At 48.4% G+C, this 11987-nt stretch overlaps 1 protein-coding gene across 1 annotated transcript; it reads left to right on the forward strand.

Annotated features, from left to right (window-relative positions):
- The first annotated feature begins 1816 nt into the window (after nucleotides 1-1816).
- On the forward strand, nucleotides 1817-11559 carry LOC132586896 (F-box only protein 44-like). The gene is made up of 5 exons (XM_060259048.1): nucleotides 1817-2098; nucleotides 3972-4089; nucleotides 6157-6252; nucleotides 8296-8428; nucleotides 8617-11559. Exons 1-5 carry the CDS (start codon nucleotides 1840-1842, stop codon nucleotides 8815-8817), a joined length of 807 nt encoding a protein of 268 aa, XP_060115031.1. The 5' UTR covers nucleotides 1817-1839; the 3' UTR covers nucleotides 8818-11559.
- The last annotated feature ends 428 nt before the right edge of the window (nucleotides 11560-11987 follow it).

The raw sequence follows: 11987 nt of genomic DNA on the forward strand, positions 1-11987 counted from the left end.
GAGCTCCGCCCCGGGACGGCTCGGCGCTAGAGGCCCGAAGCGCCTCTGGCCATGTGCAGAGTGCCTCCCTCCCTTCTAGCTCCCCGCCGCTGGTCCCGATCGTGAGCCCCGGCACCTGCGCCCCCTGCCCGTGGTCCCCAGGCTAGTTAGGACCAGTCCGGGAGGGGGGGGGGGAAGGTTGGGCATATCCCTGCCAAACGGCAGGACTTGGAACGCAGGACCCCCCCCCCCCCCCCCCCCCCCCCCCGCTGCTTGACAAAAGGAGAGCTTCCCCTACTGGCGTTTCCTGGATGAAGATGAAGATATAAGATTTATATCCTGCCCTCCACTCCAGAGCTCAGAGTGGCTCACACAATCTCCTTTACTTTCTCCCCCACAACAGACACCCCGTGAGGTGGGTGGGGCTGAGAGAGCTCTGACAGAAGTTGCCCTTTCAAGGACAACTCCTGTGAGAGCTATGGCTGACCCAAGGCCATGCTAGCAGGTGCAAATGGAGGAGTGGGGAATCAAACCTGGTTCTCCCAGATAAGAGTCCGTGCACTTAACCACCACACCAAACTGGATGGGCCTGGGTAACCTACACCCCCCCTGCGGTTTAAGGTGGGTTGGGGAGTTAGTGCAAAACCCCAAGAGTCTGAGGGCACCTTTAAGAAACCCGAATGGCTGAATTCATATTTATGCAGGAGTTTCTCCGCCAAGGCCAAAGGGCTTTGAAGGGCGGATTCCTTCCTGCCTTCCCTGTTTGTTCCTTGAACTGAGGCTCATCTCCCCCCCCCCCTGCCCCCCGCAATCCAAGTTCAGGGTTGCAGTAAATTTGCGGCTCTCAAACTTGCTTAACATGAGAGCCACATAGAATAAATGTGAGATGTTTGAGAGCCGCAAAACATGAATGTCAGATGTTTGAAGGGAGATATGTGGTGATGGGAGAGAGATGTGGAAAGAAAGCAACTTTAACTTAGAGTGCATGCTCCAGGCTGCTGGCTGGCATGGCTTGGTGAGTGCTTTAAAGAGAGAAATGCCTTCTCCAAGCCAGCCAGCGGAATGGTGGGGGCTTCAAGAACCACACAATATGTGTGAAAGAACCACATGTGGCTCCCGATCCACAGTTTGGCCACCCCTGTTCTAGGGCATGGAGCAGGGGTCATGTGTGTATGTGGGGACGGATTTGTGAATTTCCTGCATTCAGGGAATTGGACCAGATGACCCTGGAGGTCCCAACTCTATGATTCTAAAGGAACCCAGGCGAAGGAGTCTGCCTTTAGCATGAGGAATTGCAGCGTCTGTCATGCTTATGGCATGTAAAAGTTCTAAATGCCCTAGGTGTTCCACAAGTGGGGGGAAAAAAACAACTTGGGAAGAAAAGGAAAAGACACGTTTGCTTTCTGAATTTTTCCAGTTTTTTTTTATTCAGGGCCTCCGCATCTCCTTTGTTGGTTGCCCTGTTTCCTGCCTGTGGGGGCCCTTTCCCTCCTTCTGCTGATCTGCTGGTTCTTGGAGATGGTGATACATGAAGTATTTGAAGATGAGCCACTTCCAGAACCAGTGGGTTGAAATTAAATCAGAAGAGTTTCCGGCTCAACATTAGGAAGAACTTCCTGACCATTAGAGCGGTTCCTCAGTGGAGCAGGCTTCCTCTTTGGGAGGTGGTGGGCTCTCCTTCCTTGGATTTTTTAGACAGAGGCTAGATGGCCATCTGACAGCAGTGGAGATCCTGTGAATTTAGGGGGAGGTGTTTGTGAGTTTGTGCAGGGGGTTGGACTAGATGACCCTGGAGGTCCCTTCCAACTCTAGGATTCTATGATTCTTCCTTCCAGTTGGCTGAGGCCTCTTTGGAGGAAGATGGTGACCGTCAGCGACCTGCCCCCGGACATTCTGGAGGATGTCTTGTCCCTGGTCCCTGGCAGGGATCTGGTCAGCAACTGCCGGCTGGTTTGTTCGCAGTGGCGCACCGTGGTGGATCTGCCTGCCCTGTGGAAGCGCAAGTGTCAGCAGGAGGGCTACTGTCTCCTGGCATCAGACAGAAGTGTCCAGGACTGGAGGACCTTCTACTTCCTCTCTGTTATGAAGAGGAATTTAATCAAGAACCCATGTGGCGAAAGTCTGTACCTGGAGAGCGTGTGCTTATGTTGAAAGCTGATTTGCAAAATGCTAAAAAGTGTTGGGTAGCTAAAAGCAGAGCTACGTATTCAGATGTGCCGCATGGTACAGTCCTCTTTGGCTTGTACCACTTCTGAACACAGATCTATGTCTTCGGCTGGGGGGAGACCGGATGTTTGAATTCTCTTCTGTTCAGGGGAGAGAGGTTAGGAGCAGTGTTTCCTCTAAGCTGAGTTAGCGTGAGCTAGCTCACAAATTTTTAGCCTCCAGCTCACACAGTTTTTGTCTTAGCTCCGGAAGGATGACCCCAGAGCACACTAGTTGATGCAGCAGCTCAGAACGTTAATGCCAGTAGGTAGAATTTCTGCTTGCAAGACTCTGCGCCTTAGAGGGAACATTGATTAGGAGCCATGTTCCCTCTAAGCTGCGGAGTCTTGTGAGCAAAAATTTTGCTTTGTGAGCTACTGGCATTAACGTGAGCTATTTGTTATATTTTGTTGAGCTGTGTTGTTTTAATTGTATATTATTATTTTATTGTTGGATTTTAAACTGTTTTTATTATGTCTGTCATCCGCCCTGAGCCCATTATGGGAAAGGGTGGAATATAAATCAGCCGGATAAATAACAATAAAAATAAATAAATAAAATACTGCATAAATTAATGTGCTCAGGGGCCGGAGGCTAAGAAACTGTGAGCCAGAGGCTAAAAAACGGTGAGCGAGCTCACATGAACTCAGCTTAGAGGGAACACTGGCTAGGAGAGAACACCTTGTTTTGCGGAATGTGTTTCATTTGAGCAGAAATGTTAAAAACTGGGAAGCAGCAACGCTTCTGAATGCGTAGTTCTGCTCTGCAGTGCCCAGGAGTGATAGTTAAAAAAAAAATCAGAATTGCAAATAGTAGGGAAATGAAAGAAATTTCCAAAAGTTGAGACACTTAACTAAAGTCTGCAATTATATGAAGGCAATTAACTTAAAAAGGCCCATATAGATGAAAAATTTATGGCGGTCAATCTGTCATGGCTACCTGCAGGGAATTCTGGGAACTGTACTTTGGCACTAAGAAGAATTCCCTGTCAGCCTTTGGCACACAACTGCCTTTCGCAGGGTTTTCTTGGGGGAAGGGGAATGAAGGTAAACCAGCTTCACCCTTAAAAATGTAATGCAGATAAGAGAAGACAGACATGATTAGTTAAAAACAAATGTTACCGATTTCCAAATAATGCTTTCGAATCTGACAAGTATCCTATAGTTTTAGATTTCTCGGTTGAGGCTAGATCTTTAATTTCTCTTTTTAAAAATATGTGTAAACATTTAAAAAGTAGGATCAGAAACCGAATTATTTGAGTCCTCAGACTTTACCAGCTGTGCTATAACCACTAAGCAAGGCTGCTCTCTTTGCTTGCCTTTTAAGGAACTCCTATAAGAGCCCTGTGGCACAGAGTGGTAAAGCTGCAGTACTACAGTCCTAAGCTCTGCTCACGACCTGAGTTTGATCCCGGCGGAAGCTGGGTTCAGGTAGCTGTCTCAAGGTTGACTCAGCCTTCCATCCTTCCGAGGTTGGTAAAATGAGTCCCCAGCTTGCTGAGGGGAAAGTGTAGATGACTGGGGAAGGCAATGGCAAACCAGCCTGTAAAAAGTCTGCCGTGAAAACGTTGTGAAAGCAACGCCATCCCAGAGTCTGAAACAACTGGTGCTTGCACAGGGGACTCCCTTTACCTTTTTTTAAAAATAAATAAATAAATCTCAGGCTAAGGCGTGCTTGAAACTGAAACTGTCCTCTTCCCCCTGGCTAGGATTAACCCTTTGTCTTCTGCTGCTGTGTCCCACTCAAAGTCTTCCCCCTTCGGTCTCCCTTTTCTGTTTTTTCTGCAGAGGGTTTGAAGTTCTGGGAATTCAAGTCAAAGAAAAAGAAAGTGTGGAAGATTGAGAAAGCTCCAGAAGCCGATGTTTATTTTCCCCACATTCGGAAATGCTTTGTCGCCTACCATTTGTGAGGGCTTTAATTGCAACTCATTGGAAATGAGAGAAGGGGAACTTGGGTCTTTACGTTCTCTTGCAGAACTGGGATTTTGCACAGGAGTGCCCCGAAGCAATGCCACAAAAATTTTAATTTGCTGCATTTGCATGTGTGTAATGAAAAGTCTGTTAAAGATGTTTTCTCCACACTTCATCATAGGTTTAAAGTGGCAGATTTAAAAGTTGTAAAAGACAGACGCTCAACCCAAAGAGATAAGCTCATTAATAATAAAGATAACAATTACTGTGGAAGTCATATTTTACCAAATACGTCAACCTGGTAATAACCACGGCGAAGTAGGAACAGAAGCAATCAGCCAAGCAGTGGGAATACTATAAAACTGTTCATGACCAGTAAACACAGTGCGCAAAGTATCTGTGATCTACAAAAGGGAACCAGGCGGCTATAAATGCCTCTGGTTTGCCCTTATCTAAATTTACTGTCTGAAGAAGTGTGATTCGCAAAAATGCCTACCCTGCCACAAATTCTGTTAGTTTTTAATGTTTTCCTCTTTTCTACTAAATTTGCAAATCATTGATAGGTCTGTTTTCCCATCAGAATACATATCCCAAACTTTAGCTACCCAAGCAACTTGAATTTTAGCTAAATTTTCAGTAGCGCTATGATAAAATTAAAACTCCATAAAAATCACTGGTCCAAACAAACCAGTTCAAAGCTGTACAATGAAACCAGCGGATTAAAAGCTGCAATTCAAAAGAGGTTGTCAAAGCCTGAGGCAAAAGAGAGGGAGTTTCACCTCCAAGGACAAAATCTGAATGTTAAGACCCGCAGCAATTGTGTCCCTCCAGGTCAAGCTCCAAGAGCCCTGTGGCGCAGAGTGGTAATGCTGCAGTACTGCAGTCGGAGCCCTCTGCTCACGACCTGAGTTCGATCCCAGTGGAAGCTGGTTCAGGTAGCTGGCTCAGGTTGACTCAGCCTTGCATCCTTCCGAGGTTGGTGAAATGACTCCTCAGCTTGCTGGGAGGAAAGTGTAGATGACTGGGGAAGGCAATGGCAAACCACCCCGTAAAAAGTCTGCTCTGAAAGCAATGTCACCCCAGAGTCAGGAACGACTGGTGCTTGCACAGGGGACCTTTCCTTTACCTTTAGGCCAAGCTCAGTCAGTGTACTGCATTTGAGATTCCCAACGGCGACTTCACAACCCTAACTTGTGCTACTTTCCTGGGATCTGTGAAAGAGCGTTATCCAGCCCCCATCAATGGCTGTTTCTACTGGGTCAGTTCATAAATTACGCTTTGGGAAGTGAATTGAGAGCTACAGTAGTGTAGCAGTTAAAGAGTGTCAGATTAGTATCTGGGAGATCCAGATTCGAATCCTCACTTGTGCCATGGAAGCTTGCTGGGAGACCTTGGGCCAGTCACAGCCTCAGCCTCACCTACTTCACAGGGTTGTTGTGAGGATAAAATGGAGGAGGGGAGAATGATGTCATCTGCTTTGGGTCTCATTGGGGAGAAAGAAGAGGTATAAGTGAATTCAATAAATAAATAGATTTCAGAATTGCAAAAGAAGAAGAAGAATGCAGATATATACCCCGCCCTTCTCTCTGAATCAGAGACTCGGAGCGGCTTACAATCTCCTATATCTTCCCCCACCCCACCGTAGACACCCTGTGAGGTGGGTGGGGCTGAGAGAGCTCTCCCAGAAGCTGCCCTTTCAAGGACAGCTATGGCTAACCCAAGGCCATTCCAGCAGCTGCGAGTGGAGGAGTGGGGAATCGAACCTGGTTCTCCCAGATAAGAGTCTGCACACTTAACCTAACCACTACACTGCACACTTAACCACTACACCAAAAGAGAGAAGACAGCCCTAACTCCCCTGAGAAACACCTCTGTGGGTACCCAGTTTTTTGGAAGGTGTTGCTGAAGATAGACAGAGGCCCACAGCCACCCCCTAAGTGGGTTGCTTGCAAGTCCCTCTTCTCTCTCTGAGGGGGGTGGGGATGCATTTGTGAAAGGGGATGGGGGGTCCAGAAAACGACTCCCTGCTAGCCTCTCTCAGTAGCTTTGATCTGTGTCTCAGGTGTACCTTCAAGCATCAGCTGATCACCTTAAAGAAGGAAGGCTACTGGGACGAGCTGATGGATGAGACCAAGCCCGATATCGTGGTGAAGGATTGGTGAGTACCGGAGCTAACATCACATTACACCAGGGCTTTTTTTTTTGTAGCAGGAGCTCCTTTGCCTATTAGGCCACACACCCCTGATGTAGCCAATCCTCCTAGAGCTTACAGCAGGCCCGGCAAGAAGAGCCCTGTAAGCTCTTGGAGGATTGGTTACATCAGGGGTGTGTGGCCTAATAGGTAAAGGAGTTCCTGCTACAAAACAAGCCCTGCATTATACCAAGAATACAGAGCATCACTGGTCCAGATAGAGTGTTCCATCTATGCTTTGTGGCTAAGAGCCACTGATGGACCTCTGATCCATATATTTATCTAGTCCCCTCTTGAAGCTGTCTATGCTTGTAGCCACCACCATCCTGTGGCAGTGATTTCTACATGTTGGATTACTCTTTGGGTGACGATTTGGGGGGTTCAGCTTGGAGAAAGATTACTCTTTGGGGGCTCTTTAGCTTGGAGAAACATTGACTGCGGGGTGAGGGGAGGGTACAGTGGCTGAGTGGTAGAGCATCTGCTTGGTAAGCAGAAGGTCCCAGGTTCAATCCCCAGCATCTCCAATTAAAAAGGGTCCAGGCAAGTAGGCATGAAAAACCTCAGCTGGAGACTCTGGAGAGCCGCTGCCAGTCTGAGTAGACAATACTGACTTTGATGGACTGGGGGTCTGATTTAGTATAAGGCAGCTTCATATGTTCATATATGACATGATAAGAGCTTTACAAGATTATGCATGGGATGGAGATAGTAGATAGTCCTTTTCTCCCTTTCTCAATACAAGAACTTGTGGGCATTCAATGAAATTGCTGAGCAGTCAGGTTAGAATGGATAAAAGGAAGTACTTCTTCACCCAAAGGCTGATTAACATGTGGAATTCACTGCCACAGGAGGTGGTGGCGGCTACACGCATAGCCAGCTTCAAGAGGGGATTGGCTAAAAATATGGAGCAGAGGTCCATCAGTGGCTATTAGCCGCTGTGTGTGTGTGTGTGTGTGTGTGTGTGTGTGTGTATATTTTGGCCACTGTGTGATACAGAGTGTTGGACTGGATGGGCCATTGGCCTGATCCAACATGGCTTCTCTTATGTTCTTATGTGACACAGAGCGTTGGACTGGATGGGCCATTGGCCTGATCCAACATGACTTCTCTTATGTTCTTATGTGACACAGAGTGTTGGACTGGATGGGCCATTGGCCTGATCCAACATGGCTTCTCTTATGTTCTTCTGTGACACAGAGCGTTGGACTGGATGGGCCATTGGCCTGATCCAATATGGCTTCTCTTATGTTCTTCTGTGACACAGAGTGTTGGACTGGATGGGCCATTGGCCTGATCCAACATGGCTTCTCTTATGTTCTTCTGTGACACAGAGCGTTGGACTGGATGGGTCATTGGCCTGATCCAACATGGCTTCTCTTATGTTCTTCTGTGACACAGAGCGTTGGACTGGATGGGTCATTGGCCTGATCCAACATGGCTTCTCTTATGTTCTTCTGTGACACTGAGTGTTGGACTGCATGGGCCATTGGCCTGATCCAACATGGCTTCTCTTATGTTCTTCTGTGACACTGAGTGTTGGACTGGATGGGTCATTGGCCTGATCCAACATGGCTTCTCTTATGTTCTTCTGTGACACTGAGTGTTGGACTGCATGGGCCATTGGCCTGATCCAACATGGCTTCTCTTATGTTCTTCTGTGACACTGAGTGTTGGACTGGATGGGTCATTGGCCTGATCCAACATGGCTTCTCTTATGTTCTTAAGGACTTCCTTTGATCTGCTCTAAGTCTGCTGCTTACCATGCCTTTTGTTGTAGAAAAAGCCCAGCAGGGACTCATTTGCACATTAGGCCACACCCCCTGGCGCCAAGCCCACGGGGACTACGCTCCTGTGTGTTCCTACGCAAGAAAAAGCCCTGCTGCTTATTCATTTCATGGCGTGCCCCGGAGTTCTTGTTTTGTGGGGAAAGAACCAAAGTCTGTTTTTACCTTCTCTGTCCCATGCCCGCAGTGCTGACCCATGTTTCTGTTGTTTTGCTCCCCACCATAGGTATTACTTTAGCCCCAACTACCGGTACGAATTGTGTGTGAAACTGCTCTCCGCAGACTTCAGCGTCCTGCAAGAATGTTGCCCTGAAAAGTTCCTCAGGAATCAGGAGAGAGGCGAGGATAAATGGTGTGAGGTACACAGGAGGGAGAGGCCTAGTCGAAGTAGCCAGGTTGCCATGGGTACAACCAGGAGGGAGCGGCCATTCCCCCCCCCCCCCGCCCGTCCCGTTGTCATTGAAAGGGGGAGTCCCCTTCTCCCCTACTTGTTGAGAGCTGCCCTCCACCACTTGTCCTCAGCTGCCCTTCCTTCTCTGATTGCCAGGTTTCGTACACCTTTCATGACTACCCAGCCGGGGTCCGTCACATCCGTTTTATCCACGGGAACGAAGGTTGGGCCTATATGAGGGTCACCAACAGCAGTGTCACCGTTGGCCCAGAAGCTGCACAGCGAGGAGAAAATCCCGGACCCCGTTTGCCAGATCAGCTTTGTGATCCACAGAAACAGCCCTGCTCTGTCTTCTGACTCTTTGGGACGTTAAGTGGCGGAGTGGTTAAGAGTCCAGCCGAGGTTCCAGGTTCGAGTCTCGGCTACCGCGCGGCCTCACTGTGTGACTCTGGACCGGTCACTCTCTCTCTCTCAGATTAACCGACCTTGCAGGGGGGTTCTTGGAGGACAAAGTGGAAGAGAGGGAAATGATGTTGACGCTGCGCTGGAACCCCATTGAGGAGAAAAGCGGGGCACATAAGCAAGCAACGAAACATGTTGGGGTCCTGCAAGGAATCTTCGCCTCTAGAATACTTTTAGCTTCAAGGGCTGTGAAGATCCCAATTCTCCTGTCTGCCTGTGTTTTCTGTGCAATCCTTGTCAGTGTGTGTGCGCGCGTGTGTGTGTGCACAAGCGTGTAGCTGTTTCTTCTAAAGTTTTTGGCAAAGTCGTGCTTTTCTACATGCAGAAATCTCACACTTGTCTGTGGGTGGTTCAGCCTGGCTGCCCTATGGATAGGCATTTGACTTTCAGGTTTGTTCCAGAGCCGGATTAACAATTAGGCGAAGTAGGCACTTCCCTATGGGCCCCCACACCTTTAGGGGCCCCGGGCAGACTCCTCCCCCGTTTTTCCAGTTTGGTGTGGTGGTGAAGTGTGCGGACTCTTATCTGGGAGAACCGGGTTTGATTCCCCACTCCTCCACTTGCACCTGCTGAGATGGCCTTGGGTCAGCCATAGTGGTTAAGTGAGTGGACTCTTATCTGGGAGAACCAGGTTTGATTCCCCATTCCTCCACTTGCACCTGCTGGAATGGCCTTGGGTCAGCCATAGCTCTGGCAGAGGTTGTCCTTGAAAGGGCAGCTGCTGTGAGAGCCCTCTCCAGCCCCACCCACCTCACAGGGTGTCTGTTGTGGGGGAGGAAGGTAAAGGAGATTGTGAGCCGATCTGAGACTCTTCGGAGTGGAGGGCGGGATATAAATCCAATATCTTCTTCTTCTTCTTGTGGGGGGAGAAGATATAGGAGATTGTAAACCACTCTGAGACTCTGATTCCGAGAGAAGGGCGGGGTATAAATCTGCAATTCTTCTTCTTCTCCCTCCCCCATCTGCCTGCCTTCCTTCCTGTCTTGCAGCTCTCAAACATCTGATGTTCACATCTTGTGGCTCTCAAACATCAGACCAATTTCACACTAGACCTTTAATCCTGGCTTAGCCCTGTCCGCAAGCTGACATTCTACACTAAAATCATAGAATCATAGAGTCATAGAGTTAGTTTCTCTGATTCTAGTGTAGAATGTCAGTTTGTTTATTCCATGTGGCTCTTATCTTAAGCAAGTTTGGCCTAAAAGATCTTTGGACTAAAGTTTGGACTAAAAGAGCTTTATTTCCCCATATTTTTCTCTAATTTGAGAACATAAGAAGAGCTCTGCTGGATCAGACCAGTGGTCCATCCAGTTCAGCATCCTGTCTCACACAGTGGTCAACTAGTTCCTCTGGAGGCCCAACAACAGGGCATAGAGGCTGAGGCCTTCCTCTGAGAAGAACATCGGAAGAGCCCTGCTGGATCAGACCAGTGAGGGTCCATCCAGTCCAACCTCCTGTCTCACACAGGGGCCAGCCAGTTCCTTTGGAGGCCAACAAGAGGGCATAGATGCTGAGGCCTTCCTCTGAGAAGAACATCGAAAGAGCCCTGCTGGATCAGACCAATGGCCCATCTAGTCCAGCGTCCTGTCTCACACAGCGGCCAACCAGTTCCTCTGGAGGTCCAGCAACAGGGCAGAGAGGCTGAGGCCTTCCCCTGAGAAGATTATCAGAAGAGCGCTGCTGGATCAGACCAGGGAGGGTCCATCTAGTCCAGCCTCCTGTCTCACACAGTGGCCAACCAGTTCCTCTGGAGAGCCAACATCAGGGCAGAGAGGCTGAGGCCTTCCCCTGAGAAGAACCTCAGAAGAGCCCTTCTGGGTCAGACCAGTGAGGATCCCTCTAGTTCAGCCTTCTGTCTCACACAGTGGCCAGTCAATTCCTCTGGAGGGCCCACAAAAGGCCAAAGAGGCTGAGGCCTTCCTCTGAGAAGAACATTAGAAGAGCCCTACTGGATCAGACCAGTGAGGGTCCATCTTGTCCAGCATCCTGTCTCACACAATGACCACCCAGTTTCTCTGGAGGGCCAACAACAGGGCACAGAGGCTGAGGCCTTCCCCTGAGGTTGCATCCTGGCTCTGAGATTTGGAGGTTCTTCTCAGCCACCATGGCTAGTAGCCATTGATAGACTTAACTACCATTAATCTATCTAATCCCCCTTTAAAACTGTTTATTCTTGTGGCCATCACTACATCTGGCAGTGAATTTGCATGATGGCCCAACTTTCTAATACATTTATTACTGTATTTTTCTGAACCATTCTACTATATTACAGCTCCATTACTTGTATAAGAATACCATCAGAATTGTAACGTTTTGCACAGTTTGTGGAATGCCAGAAGTGTGGAAGCCTTTCTGACTTCCTTGGGCAGGGCATTCCGGACGGCTGGGGCCACCACGGAGAATGCCGTGTATAATGGTCAGGTGTTGATCTTGCCCATTCAGCACCCCCAGAAGGCACTGCTCTGTCCTGGCAGACCAGCAGTTCTGCAGATTTGAAAGTCCAAAACCATGAAGGGCTCTGTAAGGGACAGCCGATACCTTGAATTGATTACACTGTGGCTGTGTAATCCACCTTCAGCCTTGGTGAGAAAAGTGGACTATATATAATGTTAATAAATAAACGTTCTCTTATAAAAATCTGCATCGTCTTTCGGCTACAAATTGATTTATTAAAGATGCAGTGGCTCCTAGATGGAAAGTAAATGAGTTCAGAGAAGTGGAAAAATAGCTGAAACTGCAGCCTCAGCTGGTATACAAGTTTGGGGGAGTCGGGTGAGTAGCTGTGGGGGTCGGAAGCAGAACAAAGTTGGAGTCCAATGGCATCTTGAAGACCTACAAAGTTTTATTCAAGGTATAAGCTTTCGTGCTCATGCCCACTTCTTCCGATACAGTGAAACAGTTTCCTCAACCATTACGTATAGGAAGAGGGAGGGGGATTTAGGTGCTAGGGAAGGCCAATGGAGTCAAGACAGATAGAAACAAATTGGAAATTACCTGTCCTGTAAGACAGTCCTATTCCGGTTGGCTTATAACGGACCGGCACCGAAATACTGAAGGAAGTTTAT

Source organism: Heteronotia binoei, chromosome 18 (genome assembly GCF_032191835.1).
Source record: "Heteronotia binoei isolate CCM8104 ecotype False Entrance Well chromosome 18, APGP_CSIRO_Hbin_v1, whole genome shotgun sequence".
In the NCBI taxonomy this organism is placed as follows: Eukaryota; Metazoa; Chordata; class Lepidosauria; order Squamata; family Gekkonidae; genus Heteronotia; species Heteronotia binoei.

Coding starts and splice junctions, on each gene's coding strand:
- LOC132586896 (XM_060259048.1), top strand. CDS start 1,840: ATGGTGACCGTCAGCGACCTGCCCCCGGACATTCTGGAGGATGTCTTG. Junction 4,090..6,156: donor TGCTTTGTCGCCTACCATTT/GTGAGGGCTTTA, acceptor TCTGTGTCTCAG/GTGTACCTTCAAGCATCAGC. Junction 6,253..8,295: donor GATATCGTGGTGAAGGATTG/GTGAGTACCGGA, acceptor TCCCCACCATAG/GTATTACTTTAGCCCCAACT.